General features: G+C 41.9%; 1 protein-coding gene across 2 annotated transcripts; it reads left to right on the top strand.

Annotated features, from left to right (window-relative positions):
* Positions 1-3,846: 3,846 nt before the first annotated feature.
* On the top strand, positions 3,847-21,380 carry LOC119018401 (AN1-type zinc finger protein 3-like). Of its 2 annotated transcripts, none has more exons than XM_037096044.1 (6): positions 3,847-4,275; positions 11,601-11,641; positions 12,326-12,514; positions 14,087-14,152; positions 16,086-16,289; positions 19,269-21,380. In XM_037096044.1, exons 1-6 carry the CDS (start codon positions 4,193-4,195, stop codon positions 19,421-19,423), a joined length of 738 nt encoding a protein of 245 aa, XP_036951939.1. In that variant the 5' UTR covers positions 3,847-4,192; the 3' UTR covers positions 19,424-21,380. The 2 variants fall into 2 exon arrangements, with proteins under 2 accessions (XP_036951939.1, XP_036951938.1); XM_037096043.1 differs by having other exon boundaries at positions 3,857-4,275; positions 16,080-16,289.
* The last annotated feature ends 1,588 nt before the right edge of the window (positions 21,381-22,968 follow it).

Consider the following 22,968-nt stretch of genomic DNA (forward strand, 5'->3'; position numbering starts at 1 on the left):
AGACTCTCATCTATGGACAAATGTGTTCATATGGATTTCCCATCTAATCCATCCGTAGCATGTTGTGGAGAGCCCGCCTCTCCTATTAGCAGCCATGAATCAACTCTGGTTTTCGACATGTGGAGTAATACAAGCGAGGCTGGGTGATCAGCATCTGCAGTACAGGCTGTTGTTTGTCACCGTAGCTATAATTAAAAATATCCAGTCTCAGGTGCTGTTGAGATGATCCTGGGTTACACCAAACATGAATAAAGCGTGTTGCAAGACACCCCTCCACCTTTTCACCTGTAACATAAACAGGGCGGTGTGATGTTTCACAGATTATCAGAACTTCTGCTCCTTTGATGTGAGCTGTGGGAAAATGAGATTGGGAGCTGCCCTTGTGGCAGAAACCGCCTTTAAAGAACGGTCCTTCAAGGAGCGGTTACTGTATCAAGGAAATTTCTCTTTGGGTTTTTGCAGGGCTGTGTTGGCGTCCCTCTGTGTGAGGAGCAAACCCTGCAAAAATATCCCCAACAACATCCCTGTGTGAATAAGAGAGGGGTCAAGAGACTGCCAGTGTGAGCTGTCACGCTGGGTGTGAAACGAAATACAGGCGTCAACATACATATCAAACCCCAGATGACGAAACTCAACGTGCCATTACACTACTCCCGGTATCGTCAGTGAGCTGAATTCACTAACCCGTGTTTGATCCAGTGTCTAATTAATTCCTTAAGTTCTTGTGTTTGTAGCAGCGAAGAGGAGAGAGGCTATACGGTATGTAAGGAGAAGGGATCTGTCTTTGAAGTGGTGTTCTGCAAATCTCTAGAGGACGGCCAAGCCCGAGGCTGGACTCAGGCTGTGGGGAGAGAAGCAACAAGCACTTATCCACTGCGGGGCCAAAAATTGGGGCTCGCCATGGCCGTGTTTGCAGCACGGAATTACCATTGTTATCTGTTTATCTGAAACAATATTTCCCATTAGAAATGCAATGTCCTAAAGCAGCAAAAGGTCAACATAGAAAAAGACTTAAAGTTTGCTTTGATTGAGACTGAGAGGCGAACAACAACTGAGCCTTTTTTCCAGCATTGTTTGGCCCTGCACTGGAATACTGGCTCTCAGCAACACTGAAAAACGAGATTCTGCAATTCTCTGTGGTATTCTCTTCCCCGTGCCCAACTAGCTAATGAACTATCAGCTATCTATCTTCATTCCACCCAGGGCACACTTGTCCTTCCCTGCAGACAGAAGCTGCTTCTTGGCAGGTCTTGCTGAGGGGAATCCAAACCTCCTGGCTCTAAAGTAAAGTGTGTTTGTCTCAAAGTCATTTCGAGGTGAAAAACAGAATTCAGTGCTGTTATTTCTATAGCAGCAGACAGCACCATTGATATCTGTAAACATGAAACAACCTCGTTCCAAAGCTAGACAGCACATGGCTGTAATCAGCTATGATGTTAGCAAAATACCAAATCCCAGGTTTCCATCGCAGCAGGCTGCACAGGGGTTTGGGGAGTAAATGACAGCTCAAGATTAATTTCACAAATAAACCTATTAATTCTGTTTAACTTAATTTTAATTTTTTAATTAACTTGAATTAGCCAACGAAATCATCTGGATAAATGTTGGCAATGTACGAGTCCGCAAACAATATGTCGCAACTGTCAATGTCTTTAGGTTAAATTCTCAAGCTGACATTGTGATAAGGCTGTACTTGTGCAGGTTAGGTTTGGTACAAAAACCACTTGGTAAGGGTTAAGAAAAGATCACGTTTAGCTTAAAATACCTGCTGTGGCACCCACAAACACCGTTGGAGAAGTCCCAAGGTCTTGTGAAAAGCGCCCAGTTTCATCGCCACAAACACAGCTGGGAACGGTCCTAAGGTCTCCTTAAAATATGTAAAAACATATTCCACCACCATCCCCTCCATCTCCAAATATGAAAGTCAGGTCATAAATATGTTGTTTGAACTTCATATGTGAAAATATCAACATGGTGCTGGGCTGGAAACCTCAGTAAAAACCTGCTGGATCTTTTGTGTTGGTTGATTTTTTTTCGTTGATATTCCTTATGTGCGTAATACCAGTTAAAGATGAACAAGATCTTCTGTCTTTGACACGATGTCAACATCAGCAGGTTGATAAAACTAAAGCTAGCATGTAAACATGCATGATAAAAATGTGCAGCAGGTATTTCGACTGTCATAACAGAAAGGTGGAAATGAATTCAAATGAATAAAAATGGTATAAAAAATTGTAACGGCTCGGCGTTATTTACGTGTGTGTAAAAGAAAGCCATGTCAGTGAGCATGCATGCACAATGGGGTCCTTGGTCAAATTACTGCCTGATGGGTCAAAATGAGACAGGCATGTTGATATTCAGCATTTCATGTTGCATCCGAGTCTCAAAGTACAGCTACAGCTGCGAGGAATTATAATATAGAATATTATATAATATCAGTTTTAGATGTGTCTTGTCAGGAACTGTAAGGGATAAGGAGAAATACTGACCTGCTGATGATGCTGCTCAGTTCAATTTCAGGAGTCACCACTACTCATTCAGTCTCTTTGGATCATAACTTTGATAAATGAGTGAAAAGACAAAAGGCCAGTAAAGAAATGGATATCAATCCATTTTACTCTGTGGCGTATTGAAGTGTTGACAAACACAAGGTAATCCAGAATGATGGCCTGTGATGGGATGAGGGGAGTGATTCAGATAATTGACATTTAAGGTGAAAAGATCATTCAATAAACCACTTGTACAGTTCTGTCTTGTAGGCATAGGGTTATCTGACTCCTACTCACAGCAGACATCCCAACTTATCAATTGCATTTGAAATGGCCGCGTTCCATTTGGGTGTGTTTTCTGTGAAAATCACACAAAGTGCATTAAGTCCCAATTTCTTCATGGCAGACATTTTTGACTTTTGACAAATCAGGAAAAAGCACAGCTGTGAACCATGAACATTAACAAGGGCTCGTTTCTATTACAGGTCCCAGTAAGCCATGTCAGTGAGCGAGTCCACTCAATACCAGACTCCTGGAACCGGATCAACTGAATGGAATTCAGCCGTGACTAATCTTAGAAATTACACATGTGCTTTACCTGCTCTGAAAAGCTAAATGTCTCCCGTGAAAAGGGTGTATTGTAAGTAAGCTTGAACAAACAGTGAGCAAGCATGGACAATACCAGGAATCTGAAACTGAAGTGGGTATATAGAATTCTGCCATCATTAATTTCCTTTTTTTTAAACACTTGTACTTTTCCTACTGTGACTATAAGCATGTGCCTAGGAGAAGGTCTATAAGAACGTTGTCATTTTTTCTTAAGGGACTAACAAAGCATCATTTTCAGCCATGTAAATCAGCGAACATGCCAAGAAAAAATATTATGAGAGTAAAGTTGGAAATTTGTACCAATATTCTGCTTTTAGGAAGCAGAAAAAACACACCTTTCAAGGGTTTGTGTTTTCCAAAGCACCAGAAATCCACAGTAACATAGATGGCATGTTATATCATTATTTTGCAAAATTTTTTAAAAAAGCAGATATTGCTGTGGAAAGCAATTCATTTTCTTCTGACCTAAAATATAGCTGGTAAAGACTCTGGAGACTCACTGTACCACGGTGGTGTGAGCTCTCCAGTTGTAGGTAGGTAGGTAGTTTTGTCTGGACCATACCATCTTAACCCCTTAAAATCAAACCCTTAAAATCAACGATTTACTGAAATCACGTGGCATGCTAGCTTACACAATGTTAAAAATATCCCTAGTGTATTTCTTTTGTCACTTTCTATCCAGCACAAACGCCCCATTTTAACTTTTGTTCGTCCAGTTGCCCACACAGCTCCCTCGCCCCCCCGGTCCTCTCTGGCAGTGGTCTGCTCCTCACTCCAGCTGATCGGCCCAGGATTCCCCGGTGGCTCTGTCCGTCGCTGCTTTTGACGGCTCCGGTGTCTCAACGTCGACTTAAACTGCTTTAATTTCACCGAGTCAGTGGCCGCTCGTGTCGGCAAGTCGCTCCACGTCTAGTGGAACTCCGAAAGACAGTCTGGCCGTGGGTGTTGACTCTGTACTCGTAAAAAAAAGAAGAAGAAGAGGAAGAAGAAGAAGAAGAAGAAAAAAAAGCCAGGGGATCTGAACGCAAATACGAGGCCCTCACTCCATCCCCGGATTCACCTGCTACGCGAAGAGCCTCACACGGAAGACCGACATGGGGGACACGGGGAGCGAGGGCAGCAAGCCTCCGAGCAACGTTAACGTTATACCCCCGCGCTGCCCCTGCGGTTTTTGGGGGTAAGTTTACCAGAAAAAAAAACCCTCTTAAAATGTCTTGTTTGCAGATGCTTTCTGTCTCAGCCAACAGCTAGCCGAGTCGCTAGCCACCAGCGCTAGCAGCTCAAACAGGGATGAGCTGCTTTTCTTGTTATTACCCCCCCCTCCCCATTGTTTTGTAGCATTAGCTGCTAGCTAAACGCCAGCTGGCCTCGCTAACCCCCCTTGTAGAGAGGTAGAGAGCAGCAGGGGCAGGAGTGTGGGATTTAGCCCTGCAGGTAATGTGGCAGGTGTGACAGTGCTAACAAACCGGCTGCTTTTTAAAGTATGTATTTATGAACGAGGCCGTTTTGTAGGTAAACAACACAGAGCAGCTGTTGGACTTCAAGCTGGACATGGGTGGAAACTAGCACTGATGGTTTCACCAGTTGGAGCTGAACAGCCTGAGTTATGTGCTGATGTGCTGACAACAAACGTGTCACACATAACGTCACACACATTTAGACTACAGTGTCACATTAACCCAGATACGTTGAGGTTTTTTGTGACATATATTAACACTACTTCACGTGACTTGTCAGACAGGTGTCTCTGTTAACCAGGCAATGGCATTTCAGTCTGCTACACGTGTGTTAGACATAATACACATACAGGCCCACAGACTACATTTGATGTATACTTAAAAACACATTAAATAGAAAATGTGATTAGAAATACACCAGAGGTCCATTCAATTGAAGTTAATTCGCAGTTTCTTTACTCATTTTGGTGGGTTAACCTAAAAGTCGCCATATGAGCCAAGCTAGGCACCAAGGTCCAACTTTAGATAGAGGCTTGTTGTATTATGTTGTAAACATTGGGCGCATTATGAAGTTGAGGCCTCGTGGCACCCAGCCTACCCAGTGAGGACTACACATTTATTTTCTAGATTAGGAGACATGTTGGTGTCACATACAGTGGATATCAGTTTAAGAGAAAAGTTATTTTAGCAGAAAAAGATGCTTGAGATAATTTCAAGTAATTGCATTTATTATAGTTAAACAACTGTTACTGATATCTGAATTATTTTACATTCCTATCATTATTATTATTGGCATCAGCCCCAGCATTCTAATATTAGTCAGACTCCATATAAATGTTGATTTCTTTCCCCATTATTATAATAAAAGCTACCAGAGCTGCCTCAGTACGCTAAGGCGACCAATTCACTGTTTGCTTGCATTAGGGAGTGATCTGTTTTGAAGTGACAGCTCACCCACTGACTGCTTGGATAAGCATGGAAATGATGTGAAACAAAAGCTACTGTAATGTCAGTCACCAGATTTCAAGTGACAGCATCTAAAGATATTTCTAAACGCTTTCTCATAAGGACGTGATGATCCACTTGATTAAAGTTCACTGGGGGTCAGTCTGTCCGTGCATTGTGCATCACAATCATGGCATCATGGAGTCTGTTTCAGAAAACTAAGATACAAAAGTTTCACATTTGCTCACATGGGTGTTTTGGTTTACAGACACACAGACTGACGCTGTAGATGATGTTCAGACATCGTGACATATCAGATTTTCAAAGTACAACAACTGTCTGAAAATATCATAGTTTCATTGTATCACAATGAAAAACAGTATCACATCCTTAATAATGTTATAGGTTTTTTGGTTGAACAAACACTGTATTATACTTTTGCCCTGACAGACAAAAAAACTTGAAACTTGAAATATTTTTGAATGACAGGAACATATTCAAATTCAATACCGCAGGTCAGTAAATGCACATGTTATGATACCCTTCGATTTTCATACCACGTTATACCATGAAAACAGTATATATACTGCTGCATGATGTGAGAGATAATTTAAAGAAAAAAAAGGAAACAGGTATGTCAAACTAAGCTTACCACACACTGCAGGCACTGATTAACTCTAGTATACACAAAACTGTGTCCCATTTCATTGCCTGGATCATCTGATGGACCAGTGTTCATCACATGTATCCTTCAGAGTGGTACAATTAATTGACTGGGTGATTATCAAAAATGTAAACAACATTTATTATAAATCAGGTATTTGTTTTATGTAAAAAAAATTTTTTTTTTAAATGGCAGAAGTCCACCTACTGCACCATGCATCATACTTTTTTTGTGATAGTAAACTGAATATCTTTTTAAATGCCGGTAAGACAAAATAAGGTCTTTAGAATAAAATAAGGTAGCATATTTCCCAATTTAATGACTTTTTATAGGTCATACAGTTGATCAGCTACTTAGCCAAGCTGTTGAAGGCCAAGCTGAACCTGCCTTTTCTCCCTGAATTTGATGGACCAAAACTAATGGTGCAGTCATGCAGCCCCTGTCAAAATGTCGAGTTTATGATCAAGTATCTGACATTGAAAACTTGGAGGAGGTTTGAAGTTACTAGAGTTTTCAGTGCAAGCTGTGATGTTGTACTTCACCACATGGGCTACAAAACAACAAAAAATGTGTCAGGTTAGCTTTAAATACACTATATTGGGAAAAGTATTGGCTCACCTGCCTTGACTCGCATATGAGTTTGACATCCCATTCTTAACCCGAAAGGTTTAATATGACGTGGGTCCACCCTTTGCAGCTATACCAACTTCAACTCTTCTAGGAAGGATTTCCACAAGATTTCGGAGTGTGTTTATGGGAATTTTTGACCATTCTTCCAGAAGCGCATTTGAGAGGTCACACACTAATGTTGGGTGGGAAGGCCTGGCTCTCAGTCTCCGCTCTAATTCATCCCAAACGTGTTCTGTTGAGGTGAGGTCAGGACTTTGTGCCGGCCAGTCAAGTTCATCCACACCAAACTCTCTCATCCACATCTGTGTGGACCTTGCTTTGTGCACGGGTGCAAAGTCATGTTGGAACAAGAAGGGGCCATCCCCAAACTGTTCCCACAAAGTTGGGAGCATGGAATTGTCCAACATCTCTTGGTATGCTGTAGCATTCAGAGTTCCTTTCACTGGAACTAAGGGGCCAAGCCAAGCTCCTGAAAAACAAACCCACACTATAATGCCCCCTCCACTAAACCTTACACTTGGCGCAGTGCAGTCAGAGAAGTATTGTTCTCCTGGCAACTGCCAAACCCAGACTCGTCCATCAGATTGCCAGATGGAGAAGCGTAGTTCGTCACTCCAGAGAACGCGTCTCTACTGCTCTAGAGTCCAGTGGTGGTGTGCTTTACACCACTGCATCCAACGCCTTGCATTGCATTTGCTCTTGTATGGCTTGGATGCAGCGGCTCAGCCACGGAAACCCATTCCATGAAGCTCTCTATGCGCTGTTCTTGAGCTAATCTGAAGGCCACATTAAGTTTCGAGGTCTGCAGCGATTGACTCTGCAGAAAGTTGGCGACCTCTGCACACTATGTGTCTCAGCATCCACTGACCCTGCTTCATCATTTTGTGTGGCCTATCACTTCATGGCTGAGTTGCTGTCGTTCCCAGTCGCTCCCACTTTGTTATAATACCACTGACAGTTGACTGTGGAATCCATTTAGGAGCAAGGAAATTTCACAACTGGACTTTTGGCATCCTATCACAGTACCACGCTGGAATTCACTGAGCTCCTGAGAGTGACCCATTCTTTCACAAATATTTGTAGAAGCAGTCTGCATGCCTAGGTGCTTGCTTTTATACACCTGTGGCCATGGAAATGATTGGAACACCTGATTTCAATTATTTGAATGGATGAGTGAATACTTTTGGCAATATAGTGTATATCCATTAAACTGCCATTTATCTGTAACACCTCAGAGAACATGTCTGCATACATTCCTAATTGATAAAATGTGTGATATAATCTGACTTTATTAGTTGATAGTGGTTGCCAAGATGTGTCATTACACTGTTTACCAGAACACAATGCATTGAGAGATATTGAGGATACACTGAGCAAAAGATGAGGCACTGATACTGTCCTTGATTTTTTTTTTTTTGTTAAAAGCAGGCTGAATTTCTCACCTGTATTTTGAATAGGTGCTTGTTGCCTGGTTATGAATGATTTGATGAAGGACTACAGCACTGGAGTGAGACTCCAATAGGCTTTGTTGTGAAATGTGTGGGGGTCTTTGGATCACCTGTAGGACAGGAGGACTGTTATATTACATTATTGGGTTCTGAATGGAAAATAAATGGGAATCGGTAGGAATCACCTGCGAGCTGTTTTGTATGCTGCAGACTTGTCAGCATGATGTATGACAACATTTTCAACACAAGTTCATTCAGGTTGTCGCATAGCATCAGTGCGATCACTTCTCACGTGTCTCTTTCATACAGTTTGACTTCCACGTGTCTCCTTCTGCCTAAAACTTGTTTTTTGAAGATGCACATCCAGGTGCACAATGGCTCTGTTGTGATTGCTCCGTGGCTTATAAAGCATAATTGCATCTGACATTTCAGCAAGAGTTTAATGCTGGAACGTACTTTTGTTGTGTATCCCTGCGAGCAGAAGGCTTGATTGTCTCAAAAAGATCTTTGACAGGGAGGGAAAGAAAGACCGCTTTTGTTCTCAAATCCGGTGTCAGACAGGTGACTCTGTGCCTCTTAATGTTGATCCTGCTGCAGAGTGCTTTTTAGTAAAATCAGAAAGCTGGGTTGAGCATATTTGGCAGAGCTACACTCAATGTGGCTTATGCAGGTCTTTCAGAATGTAGAAAAGGATATTGAATGCCTTCTTGCCTTGAATATTTAGGCCTTTACATTCAGAGATATTTCAGAGACTGAAACCAGTTGACACATCACCTCATGATTCACAGCATCTTTTGTCTAGTTGTGTTAAGTTGTATCCCTTGTGCAGACACTTCATCATACTGTACAAATAGTTAGGGTAGCCAAAATATGTTTATATCATATACAGCCTGTCCTGTTTTCAGTTAACTGTGTGGGATACATGAGGGGAAAAAGAAGATTTCTCAAAGCTTTTACAGTAATGCTGGAAAGCGCTAAAGATTTCTGTTGTCAATACTATAGAGAACACAGAATGAGTCAAGCAACTGCTTTATCAGTTAATCTATCAACTAGCCCTACGTTACTTTTCATAAGAATGTTTCAGATCAATAGAAGCTGAGTTTCTTCCAGCGAATTGCAAACCCTGAAGGCCTGCCGGGCATAAGTTGACATGCATTCAGGGAAAATCGATTTTTAAAATGTTGGTTAATAACAAGGTGATGACAGTGAAAAAAAGACAGAACTGCCCACATTTTCCCTGAGTCCAAATTGACGTCTTCAGATTGCTTCTTTTGTCCAGCCAACAGTCCAAAAAGCAAAGACTCTTCATGTACTATCATCAGTGACAAAGAAAAGCAGCTTATTCATACATTTAATCGGGAAATGTTTGGTATTGCTACTTGAAAAACTACTGAGGAGAAGTAACTGATTATCAAAACAGTTGGGAAATCATTTTCTTTCAATCAATCGATGGATTAATGAACTAACAGTTGCAGCTCCATGTAGACCTGTAGAGTATAATCTCTGGGTTGGTGAGCACTTCTCTGTCACTGTTTTATACCACATGCGTAAGTGTTTGTCTAATAACTATTTCAGTGATGTGCGTGGGTGACAGAATGTCAGTGCATGTTCTCTATTAACAATCTTCTATCTGTATTTAGGAAGTCGTTTTTAATTTCACTGCTTGTGTCACTCAAACTGCAGCACGAAGGCGACGGAGCCCATCTTCCTGTCTGTTCCAATCAGATGCTCTCATTAGTAACAGCAGTGGGCCAGCCAAGAAATAGGCTGATTGTGTGCACTTCACCAAGCTTAACAAGCATGCATCGGTTTCTTTCCCCACATGTTATTTCCTGCGTTTTCTTACCTCTTGTAATTCCCTAATTAATCAGTGATTTGATTACCTCTGATTTGAAAAGTTGACAACAGGATGTGACTTGTTGTTTACCCAGCATCGGCTTCCTCTCTGCCTGTGTCCCATGTTGATGATTCTCCTCTATCCTTCATTCTTCTTCCCCCTTTTTTTCTTTCATACCCAAGACGACACACACACACACACACACCAGCAGACTGACGGACAGTCCTCAGGTCGACTGCAGCTGACCCTACATTTAGAAATGAGGACAAAGGTGTGAAACGAAGAACCCAAAATAAATAGAATGTGACTGATAGCAGCGACCGTCACGCTCAGTGCGCAGACAGCAAGGACGAGGGCTGGAGAGGAAATGAGAGGAGCCCTCTCAGAGGAAAGCCAGAGCCATCTGTTGTGAAAGAGTTGTGCCACTGAAATCGACAAAGCTTCAGTGATCAACCCTGTAATGACAGCGATTTCGAAACAATCTTCATCCACGATGAGGAAGGGAAAAGTACGTTTAGGTAGCAGATCATTTTCCTCTGTTGAAATCCAAAGAGGGGAAAGTTAATGAAGTTTGTAATATTCCCCGTTCATGTCTCTCAGAACAGCTGAGTGGGTGTCATGTCGGATGTGCGCATTGCCAACACAGGCTGGATGCTTTAAAATTTCTGTGGGAAATCAACTGTTGGTTTGCAAAATTAAGCCAAAGAACAAACCACCACCTTCTCCTCTATTGGTATCATATTGTCAGAGCCAGTGTTTGTTGCAAGCTATACCCAAGGCAAAATAATATTCCTGACAAATGTAAAAATGTATTCAAAATCAAATGAAAGATGACTTTCTTGCAGCTTATTTTTAAAGCTAAATTAGGTACATTTGATCATGGGGGGGGGGCAGAAAAACTTGTCAAGAAAGATTGGAAACATTCAGACACACAGAAAAGCAGATCTGGTTGTTTGTCTTTTACTATGACTCTTTGTTGCTTTACAGCTAGAAGTACAGGCAGCGTTTGTCAGCTTGTTTGGGGCTCCCTGCTTGATGTTGAATCAAAATGACCTCTCTACATCTGTAATTACATTAAGAGTGTTTACTATCTGCAACTTGGATGGCCCTGGATATCCGTTAAAGAAGTGTATGGTTTTTCATTTCTACTTGGTAGTTTAATATTTAATGTTCCTGTATAGGTTGCAGGATATACAGGAAAAAAAAAAAGTCACACCTCAGCTAAGGCAGCCTCCAAGCTTGACTAGTACTTAGCCTCTGATAGCCTCATACCATAGCAGCTTTGGATTCAGTGAATAATTTAATACCGGAGCCCGGATCGCCCTCTTCATCTTTTTCCCCTACCACAATCCCAGATGAGAAATAGAGATGAGAAAGTCTCAGCCTGGGACTCGGGGTCATGGAAACACGTTACTCTCGCTGTGTGGAGACCCACCAGCAAAATGTGCTTGCATATCTTTTGGAACTCTTATACAAGCAATTTTTACTCACACGTTTCCCCTTTTGTGCTGTTTTCCTCAGGTCGAGCAAAACTATGAATCTCTGCTCAAAATGTTTTGCAGGTAAGCTCTCACGTTTGTGTGCTTGTTTGGTCGCCCGACCTTGTGTCTTACTGTAGACTTGTGTAGAGCAAGCTGGGGGTCAAAGACCGACCTCACGTCTGTAGCTGTTCTGGAGAGACGGGCCTTGAAGTTATCAAAAGTGGAGAAAAAGTTTGAAAAAGAAAATTGGGAGGGTAACATGCAGTGCTATCCTCACCCATAACTCTTATCTTCTGTACAGATAGTTATGAAGTAGTTTTAAGAAACAATCATTTCAAACTTCATTTTACCATTTTCACTTCAGCTATAAACTGTATACCCTGCCTGTCTCAAACTAGAAGTTGACGTTTTTGTTGGTATTTGATAAAAAAAAAAAAAACAGGAAGCAGTAACTGTTTGACAAAAAGGTGAGAGATTTGTCCTTTGTAATTTATGACTCTTTAGAAACCTTCGAGCGTGGGACTTTTGCTCAAGTCTCAGTCAGGCTATTGTTTAGCCTCTGACAGAAACAGTGAGTAGAAAACTGTCCATTTACACAATAATGAATTAACTGTAACATGGTACAACTGTCTGTAAATGAAACTGAGCATCATCCAAAGATGCAACCAAGTGCCCCCTGTGCCACACTGGCTTGGCCTACTGTCCAAGTTAATGACCCCTTCATGTCCCAGAGCTGGTAATCTCTCTCTTTTTTTTTTTCCACAGACATTCAGAAGAAACAGCCAGACGATGATCGTGCCTCAAAGGCCTCCTCGAGCTCCAGCAGCAGCCAAGGAGACATATTCTGTAATGACACAAACAGCAGCATTAGTCAATCACTGATGTCGGTGCCTAACACATCAGAAGAACCTTCGCCAGAAGAGACGGCGGCGTCATCTCTACCTGCTCAGGACGGTAAGACAGCAGTTAATCGCCCAAGAATGAATCGGTTTTCTTTTCTCCTCGCAGACTGCCATGACCTCTTTACTATCTCTTTATGAGTGATTTTCCTCGGGCCATTGTTCATCAAGAGATATTATGTGCCCTATTTTTTCTTAAACCTATGATGAGTAGATAGTTCTTTTCTAAAGTGTACAACTTAAAGGGAATGTAATGTGTGTGTTTAAATACAAATATTAGTGCTCCAAAACCACCACAAACCACTGAAAGTTCCAGCGGAGAGTGTCTCTTTCTAGAGAAGACTGATACTTGTTTCTGCCAACCGAAGCAGCAGCAGCTGCAGTGCCCCTGCCCTGGCTATATTTGTCCTCATGGCACAGATAGAGAGAATGATAGGAAAGGTTATCCGTTCAGAAGTGAAGGTTTTAAGAGGACACCTACAATTGCCAGAGCATCGGTCATAGCTGTACAGTGACAGGGTTATTTGTGGAGGCCGATCCAGGACAGGACAATAAAGTGGCTACCAAGCACATGTGTGGAACTGGTGAAAATTTCCCCACAGCAGCCTGCTCTTCCGTTAAGGTAGTGGTAGTTTCAGTGAAACACATGATGATGTGATGCAGATTTTTAGATAGAAACCCTCGCCGAACTGTAATTCACCAACAAATTACAGTGACAACATTCATAAACATTCCCTCACTGATGAACCATTATGATAAAACTTCCACTTAGTTGTCCAGTAGTTAATTCAGTAAGCAACCCTTTTAAAATGAATGACTAATTATTCATCAGCCTCCATCAATTACTTTATAACCCGAAGAAATGCTGAAAATAACCATTCTAGGAAAAGTCAAGGAGTTGTATTTAAGTTATAAATACAACAACTGCAGTATATTTTTAAAAAGTTGTACACTTGTCTGATGAATTTTCCACAAACTGTTTGACCTGTATCAGTTTGGTATCAACCTTCTCTTGACTGGCATCAAGTCTGCACACGTGGACGCTGCCAGCTCCCCGTCACAGATATCTATCACAGTCCCTTTGAAAAAACAGGCTCGCTGCATAATAAAGGATTCCACACTCTCCAGTCATGGTCTTTTTTATCCTGCTGCCGTGTGGAGAAAAAGGTACTGCGGTATCCGGGCAACCACCAGACGACTCACTATCAGCTCCCCAGGCTTTTTATGATTTATAAACTGTGTTCCTTTTCAGGGCAACCCGACACGTGACCTAATCTGTCAATCAGTTGCAGTTTAGCTTTATTTTTTTAACACGTCTGCTTGGCTTCTTTATGAGTTCTATTTTTAGAGTATATTATGTGTGGAAGTGTGTGCATAGTATGTGTTGTATAAATGTAAGGATTTTCTTGTACATTGTGCTATTATATTCTCTCTTTTTTCTTAGATGGTTTATTGTTGAAATATTTATTTGTCTGTTCTAAATCATCACATCCTGCAGCCTTTTTTAAATATTCTTCACAAAAGTCTCAGAAGTAGGAAACCAATGTCTTTATGTCCTCTCTTCTCTTTAATATTACTTTCTCACCTCTCTTTCTCTTCCTTTTGCTCAATCTGTCTCTCTTTTCAGAAGTATCCAGCACAGACGCAGTCTTCAGTTCACTCTCCACTCCCACAAAACGCTCCTTTGAGTCAGGTATGCCTCAGCTCTGCCATTGTAACGTCCATTACTGTGTCTGCTTGTCATGTCCACTTAAAACATTGGATCAGAGGACGCTGTGACTTCATTGACAGTGAATTGATCTCAAAATGGCCAGGTTAATGGCTCCTCCAGTGGAAACAGCAGAGGGAAGGATAGTGGGGATGCAATAGCACAATGTGAATGTAAAGCCTATCATATGGTTGCTATGTGAAGGCTGGCAACATATACACAGTATATACATAGAATTAATTAGTCATGAGGTAAAGATTAAAAATAAAAAAAGGTCACAAAGAAAGGAGCATTGTAACTCAGTGACTTTCACAACAAGAAGGTCCTGTGTTTGATTCTACAAATTAAAGAAACAGACTTCAGATCAAAACTGAAACATGCGCATGCGAGCAGACAAAAGCATCATGAGCACCACTGACTAAGCTGAGAGGGACAGGTGCAGACTTTCTTCTTGTGTAGATTTTCCCTTTATGGAGCTTTCACCTTTAGGTGACACAACCTGCTGCTCTCGCACACGTGAGCACTTGCACATGACTTAAGACAACTGCAGAGTAGGCGAGGTTCAGCGATGGTGTGTGAACACGTTGATCCCTTGTCTAATGCTGCGGGATAATGCGAGCACACACATGCACACACAGCGCCATTTAAACCGTGTGCCGTGGCTCAGTTGACGCTTCACATATGACAGCGTCTCTAAATGGTGCGCTCTTTATTTCAGTTAAAGCTGGGATACACTTTGACTTTGCTCTGTGCAACGTTTTAATACTTCTGAATCAGTTAACAGCGCAAATGTGTTCATCTGTGCCTTCGTATGTTGTTTTGAAGCACATTACAATTTGTCGTGCTGGTCTGTGTAATTTGGCCACTGAGATTCACCAGGATAACATAAGACAGGCAGGCAGTTTTATTTCTTTTTTTTTTTTCCTTTTTCTGCGTCATGCACTTGCACATGTACAGACACACATACACTCACACATACAAGGGGATCGATGGGGCAGGCTAGGGGGATCTGGCTGCTCAGCTTGGCCTAGTTCTCAGAGATTTATTGAGCGCTGATCAGCATTCGGCTGGACTGGGGAAAAAGTCTGCAGGATTGATGAGAAAAGCTGAGTTTAAATTCTAGCCAACCAGTGGAACTCGCTGCATGCTCTTCCAGTCTCATGCGCTGGGTTGACTGTTTACTAATGCAGGACGACCATTAATCCCAGAAACGCCTATTTTATTTAAGAGGTGCTTTTGTTCTATTGTGCCATCATCTGTTCTCTCACAGTTGCAGGTCACATATAAATCAGACATGACGTCTTTATGATTTAAATGAAAGTTGTTATGAAGAGTCATCGGAGGTCTTAAGTTTTTTCTCTTGAAATTCTAGTCAAAGCTTTTGCCCTGCACACACAGGAGATGAATGCTTTTTGGATTATTATGTGGGTAGGGGAGTAATAAAAATTGGAGAGGGTTTGGCTGCAGCTATATTGGTAGATTAATTATGGAAGACCATTTCTAGCAGATCGATTAACCTTCATTTGCTTTTGTGTCTGTCTGCAATACAAAACTGACTTCTTCATATCTATCTCTGCCTTTTCATACATTAACATCTTAAAATTTTAGGTTGCTAATACGTCAGTGTTCATATAATTTTGGCTGCAATAGACTATAGACAGATGGGACACAGGTGTGAATTGAATAGACAAGTTTTTGCCCAAAGGAAATATAATAAAGATGTCTAATACACACTACTCAGCTATCAAGGTTTTACTTTTTATCTTGTACTTAGCTCCAGACTTCATCAACAATGCCTCTAGACACCCATTCTTTCACTTTTGTGAAAAGGACAAAACATGAAGTATAAAAGTTTGCAGCTGCATTAGCTAACAAGCTAATAATAAAAGCCTGTGCTTACTTGTGTCCTCAGCCTCAGAGTCAGAAAGTGACGTCTCACCCGAGAAGCGAGTGAGAGTGGGTGAGGTGCCGGAGGGCGAGGAGTCCTCGTCATCGTTCTCGTCCGCATCATCATCATCATCCTCGTCTCGCAGCGGCTCCAAACAGCGGAGCCGCAAACGTTGCCATCGCTGCCAAACCAAACTGGAGCTGGTACAGCAAGAGCTGGGTTCCTGTCGCTGTGGTACGACAATACACCTCCACACACACGTAAAACATACATTAGCGCACATATGGAACATGCACAGGCTCGCACACACATTAAATAGTGGTAGCTGATGTAAAAGACCTCGGCTGAACTCCCTGCATGTGCACAAAGTTACAAATGAGTTTTTCTTTGGTTAATATTGGCCTCATAAACACATAAAGACATCTTGTTTGTTAACTTGTTGACAGTTCAGTAAATTTCTCATCCAGTGTGGCGGAAACTGCATCAGCTACCTTTGTGTGTGTGTTTGTGTGTTGACGGAAATGTCAATGACCAGAGTGCTTTTGCTTGCCTTAGGGGACCATTACAGAAAGCCTGAATGTTTCACATTGCACATAAAACATAAGCCAATTACCACGAACACTAATGCAGTTTAAACCAATACTTGGCTTGCTAATCAACTTGTTTGCATACAAATTAAAGTACTTAAAAAGTCACAGCTCTTCACAGCTTAAAGACCATCTGCTTAAACCCACGCAATAATTTCTAAATTGGAAATTGACTTGCCTGTTTCTTCCACCAGGCGCTGCTTAATGCACGGGCTGTCCGTCCTTAATAGTCCAATGCTTACTATGAAAACACGCTTTTTACAGACTGAAGGGGAAATGGTGGAAATTATAGTGATTTCTGACTATTGCAGTAATTGCAGATTACTTTGCTAATGGTTCTGAAGAATGTCTCACAGTGTAAGCCAAGAAGGTCTGATAATGAGATGAAAGCACAAATGCTTTTCAGAGTTTAAATGGAGGGAGGAAGGGGTAGCTCCAGCGGAATATCTGATCTAATGTTGTCACACTGTGTAGCCATCTGCTGTTACAACTTACCCTTCAGATGAATGGTATAGTCAGCATGTGAGTAATACATAGTAATACATGATATAGAGTAAAAACTGGTCCCCATTATAAGTTATATTTTTTGTTTAATATCACATTTTCCATTTAGGAGATGCTTTTGTCCAAGCAACTGACAGTATCTCATACATACATACAGTAATGGTGTTGGCTGCCATGCAAGGTGCCAACAAGCACATCAGGAGCCGTTTGGGGTTCAGTATCTTGCCCAAAGACACTTTGACATGCAGAGCAGGGGAATCGAACTTTCTGATAATAAGACGCTGGCTCTACCTCTGATCCACAGCTGCCGTATTACTGGTACATTAATGTGTAAGAGGATTTGAGAAGAATTTACTCGACAGTTAAAGGAATATGTAATCCTCCAGATGATCTGAAACATAAAAAAAAAATCACTACATTTTGAATAACACGATTTGCATTAGACGGTTAGCGTAAACATTGTAATCTGTAAAGTAACTAAAGCTATTAAAACAAATATAGTGAGATGAAAATGTAGTGAAGTAGAAGTATAAACTCACATTAAGTGGAATTACTCAAGTAAAGTACAAGTACCCCAGATTTGTACTTGAGTAAATGTACTTAGTTGCTTTCTTCCACTGATGGCTGTAAATGTGGTTTGTTTCAAATCAGAGCTACTTAGCAGTGAGTGTGACCAGGCTTCAGCTAGAGGGCCAAAATTCCACAATAATGCAAATTAAATCAGCATTATTTCAATACTGATGTGTTTTAATTTTTTACTTTCTACGCTGAACGTGGCTCTAGCATGAAAAAATAAAAAACAAGTGTAAAAATAAGCTGTTGTATTCATAGTTTACAGTAGGTTGAGTAAATTATCACTTAGTCGTACCATACATTATAATAGCAGCATGGCTGCAGTCCATTTGGCAGCGGCTGGGATGGTGAAAACCACTTTAATAATTAGCCAATTAATAAATGTCCTTACGACAATATCTGTTTATATTTAAAAGGCTGTGTGTGTGTGTGTGTGTGTGTGTGGCTTTTACAGCTGCCCGTTCTCCTGTTTTCCTTTTTACCTTTTAGATAGAATAAATATGCAAGACAGCTTAGATTTAATGCATTCAAAATGTTGAATACTTGAGACTCACTGTACACACATGGGGTTTTATCATATTACCCGAAAGCATTTCTCTAATCACTAAACGTCCTTCCAGCTCATTTATGTTTTAAAACCTTGATTCACAGTGAAGTTACAAAAACCTCAGCCAGCAGGGCCTGGTGGAGAATATGTGATTCGGGATGTCTAATGTGGGAATTCAACCAAATCAGTTTGTTATTTCAAACTTTGTGAAAGTAGCGCAGCAAAAGAGATCTGAATGTCTTAGAAGTGGGTGCATTTAAATTTGCAACAATTGTTTTCAGGCAGTTAAACTCTTTTGCTATTGGCTGCTCTTAGGGAAATCATGTTTGTGTTTTTTTTTGTTTTGTTTTTTTGCATGTGGAATAAATTGATATGTGTTTGCATGAAACATCCATTTTAAAAGACCCGAATGTTACACAACTTTCTCCCTTTTCCGCTTCGTCCGTGTGCACTGTAATCACAGAGGTTATAATAGCTTAGCAACCAGCTGTCAAACTGGGCTTTTAATCACCGCTCATTGAATGCCAGCAGTGTTATTATGTGTATTAATGAAGGAATTGAAGACGATGAGAGCTAACGAGCTTCTCCGAGCTTATCGAGCCTCCTACAGTGGCAGGGCCTTTTGTGGAGAGCGCTACAGTAGAGGCAGAGAGTCAATGAGAGAGATGAGGGTTGTCTGCCTTTGTTCAATGGATTCAGAAAAGGAAGCTATCAACCGGAATGTCTTCTTTGGTAGCCAGACCTTGCACAATGGCGCTGCTGCAGAGCTTTAAATATTATCTGCCCTTGGCTGTTTAAAAGGAAGGCTGGCACATTTGAAAGGAGGTTATTATCATGCACAGTATTTGTTGCTTTTGTATGGATTGTAGTGGTTTCAGAAATAAGTAATTCATGTGATATGCTTACAAAGATGTTTATATATCTTGTGTCACGGTGACATTTATACATATTTGCTGAGCCAGCCAGATTAACCAGTCTCCCTCTCTTCCACCCACCCTCCAGGTTACGTCTTCTGTATGCTCCACCGGCTCCCGGAGCAACACGAGTGTCTGTTCGACCACCTGGGCCGTGGCCGCCAGGAGGCCGTCCTCAAGATGGTCAAGCTCGACCGCAAGGTGGGCCGCTCGTGCCAGCGCATCGGAGAGGAATGCTCCTGAGCGACTTTCCCCCCCTTTCCTCGAATCTCGGTGTTCAGACAGTGTCTTAGCACTAACAGGGATTACATAATTTTTTTTTTCCTCCTTTCATTTTTGTTTTTTCAAGATTTTTCCAGGATTTTTTGGATACAAACCTCCACTTCTTTTCTTTTTAAATTATGCTCGCTCCTTTTTGGGGGGGGGGGGATCCCACTGTTACTCCCATTGTATTCTGCTTCTGTTGGCTTGATCATATCCCTGCTGCTAAGATGCCTTTTGGGGAAAAAGGAAATACAGAATTTCTTCACTTATTTGCGAGCTCCTGGCTACACACAAGTGAGCGGAGTAAGAATGAATAAAAGGATGAAGAGAAGAAATACAAACGCTTTATACAAATGTTTGTCTTGGAAGCCAGTTTATGACTAAACTCTTTACCTCAAAAGAAGAAAAGAAAAACGAACGACGAGGCAGAGGAGGATGAAGGGATGGCAGACTGTGCTCTTTACCTCAAAATCAGACAGAGCTGCTTTGTTCTCTGAGACGAGCGTGGACTTTGAAGCAAACCGAGCTAGTCAGCCTCAGTTTAAGTCAGTGTCTTACTCCCCTGGCCGTCCACTTCCCCCTAAACTTTTAGAAACACCTGTTAATCATCGACCTCAGGTTATCAGGATATCAAAGCCCAATCTTCACCTCCCCCCCAACAACTTGCATCCTTCTCTTTTCTACCGCTGGACACCCTTTGCGCCACTATTTGTTTGTTTCAGGTTTGCTCCAAAGGCATTTCTGCTTTGTTGAGGACGCCACGACGGCTAATGAAACTGGGTTTGAATGTGTAAATCCACCTTTAATTTTAGGTGGGAGTGAGCTGGTTGTCTTCGGATTGCACACGGATCTATCTTCACCTTTGGGATGTGATTGATCAGGACTCAGATTGTTTGCAGATTTTCTCTGTCTTCCTTTTCTCTGCTCAGTCTTTCCCTCGTTTTTTTCCCCCCTCCACAGCCCTCCCACATGAAGACATGTTTTCTTCTCTCTCTCACACACACACACGCACACACACACACAAAAGACTCTTTTTCAGCAACGCGTGCTGGACGAAACGACAGGAAGACGACATTTACAATATGTGACGTGCATGAAAGTGTGTACGATTCACGACCGGACCTAAAGTGACTGCTTTCTACACATCCAAACATAATTATGCTTTTTGTGAATACACACTTCTGTCGATTCGTGTGCTCGGCTGTTGTTCACATTGAGCACGAGCAGGCAGAAACGTTTGCTGTACAGGTCGAGTTCGGACTGAAGTTGAGATGGTTCCTGTTCAAAATGGGTGATAGTTGTTAAAAGTTCAGGTTACTCGTAATGTCTTAGGCCTTCATTTCAGTTATCCACATTTCTAAGGTGACACTTTGATACGAGACTTCATATTGTTTGGGTTTTCCACTCCTTGGATCAGTGCGTTAATGTGTTTCCATTCAGAGCTAGCATGATGCGCTCACATGCATTCTCCTCCTCCCGCCCTTTCACCATCCTTTTCTCATCTTCCCCAGTATTGATTGCTCTATTTTTTTTTCCTTTCCTCTCTGCTCCCTCCTGCCCCCTTCCCTCTTTCTCGCTTCAGACGAGGGGGGCGGCGGCCGTGGTGAGCAGAGCGCTGAAAGTTAAAATCAGCAAATAATTACCCTCCAAACGTTTTCCTGGCGGACTGTGGGAGGAATGAACAGAAGATGAATAATGAATGAATATTCTGTATCTTAAAGAAAAACCTTATTTAACTCCTTTTTTGCGTTTCCCTTACACTTTATAGTAGAGCTGCTTATTTTCTCTTCTTCTCGGTTGTAATATGGTTACGACAACTGGAAGATGAACGTGGAAAAAATTGACATTTTTGTTTCCATTGCTTTACTTTTGGCTTCCCCTTTCCAACCTTTTTTCTTTTATTGAGAAAGAATAAACTGGATAGATAAAGTTTAAACATGTCTCGTGTACTTATTGATATGATGGCGGGCAACATGTTGGGGGACGGTTTCCTGCTTTATCTTTTTCTTCAAACTTGGATTATGCACTTTGCTCGTAGGAAATCTGGACGTGGGATGAACACATACATGTTTTGCATGAAGTGCATTTGTAATGAATGCATGTGTGAGGTGAGGTGAGGGTTTAGTTGAGAGTCGAGGCCTCCTCGCGACATCGAGCTGGCTCTCTGCCACGTCCTAACATCCTGCCAACTTGATGTAAATGTCTGTTTACCGCTCACAAGGGCTTCTGTAAAGCTGATCTCATGTATTTAACAATTCTGTTTGTGTGTGTGTGCTCGTGTGTGTGTGTGAACATGTTTGCCCGCTAATGGAGAATTTTTTTCAAGTAAAGCTGCCTCTGATGGCAGCGATGAGTCTTGTGGGCTGGCTGCGCTAATTAATGTTGTGGAAAAAAAAAAACAAAAAACATATGTAGCCGCGATCAAAAGGCATCTTCAAACGTCGAATCTGGCCGTCCGCCAGCCCGAGCGCAGTCTCCCACACTCCTCCTCGCTCTCCGAACACTGTGGAAGTTAGCACGCCGAATGTGAAGTACTTTCTCTGTTGTCAAGGTGGTTGAAACTTTGAACAACCCTGTGGGGTCACAGACTGCATTCGGCGCTCTTAAAACTTTGTGTCCTTTTGTAATTCCTTTTTTCTACATCCCCTGTTGATTTTCTCTTGTCAAGGTTCCTCGGCTCAAGTGCTGGCCTCCGCATTGTCTCTTCTGACTTGCAGAGGAGCCTGATTTTATATAATCCATTTCTGGGGGGGCCATTTGTTGAAATACAATATATGATAACTGACATTTGGACCTTGTACTGTGGGAACCACTGACACAAATGTATCTCTAACACAGGGTACATATTTCCTGCTTTACATGCTTCTGAATCTGTTTGGAATTCATTGCACAAGTCCCCCCTTTAGGCTCCTCAGAAGCCCTCTGTCTTGTTTTGTTTGTCACCGTCTGCCCTCTATTGTGTTTTATGTTGTCTTGATTATATCCTGACACACAGGATGAGGTGCAGAGCCGAGACCGGGTGGCAACAAGGAGCATGAGATCTGTGTTTGCTGGAGGCTGCCTGGTGATAGAGAGGGATTTGGGGGTGGGGGGGATAAGATGCTGTGGCCGGTGCGAAAGTAATCTCTTTACAGCCCAACAAACAAGCGAGCCTGCCACTCTCGCCGCCTTGATTTGCAAACATGGGTGATATACACCATCCTTGTATTGGAGTTTTAATCTTCTAAATACGCTTGTCTTTCTTGGTCCTCGATTTGAGCCCTTCACGCCTCGTCTGTCGCAGCCTTCCTTGCGCTTCTCTCCTCTGAACCATCAGTTAACGCTGTGCAAGTGCGAGTAGAGCACCGGCTTGAATCAGACATCAGAGACAGAGTGATCTCAGACATACAGTAAATGCAGTGGAAGGTGACAACGTAATCACAGGATCAGTTTCGCTCCCTCATGCGTCACAGTCTACTTTCCAGGCAGCGCCGGTGTTGCACAGTGCCGACGGTAAAGTCACTCATTAGTCTTATTACATCTGA

The sequence above is a fragment of the Acanthopagrus latus genome, chromosome 4 (genome assembly GCF_904848185.1).
Source record: "Acanthopagrus latus isolate v.2019 chromosome 4, fAcaLat1.1, whole genome shotgun sequence".
Lineage (NCBI taxonomy): Eukaryota > Metazoa > Chordata > Actinopteri > Spariformes > Sparidae > Acanthopagrus > Acanthopagrus latus.

Coding starts and splice junctions, on each gene's coding strand:
- LOC119018401 (XM_037096043.1), top strand. CDS start 4,193: ATGGGGGACACGGGGAGCGAGGGCAGCAAGCCTCCGAGCAACGTTAAC. Junction 12,515..14,086: donor ATCTCTACCTGCTCAGGACG/GTAAGACAGCAG, acceptor CTCTCTTTTCAG/AAGTATCCAGCACAGACGCA. Junction 14,153..16,079: donor AAAACGCTCCTTTGAGTCAG/GTATGCCTCAGC, acceptor TTGTGTCCTCAG/CCTCAGAGTCAGAAAGTGAC.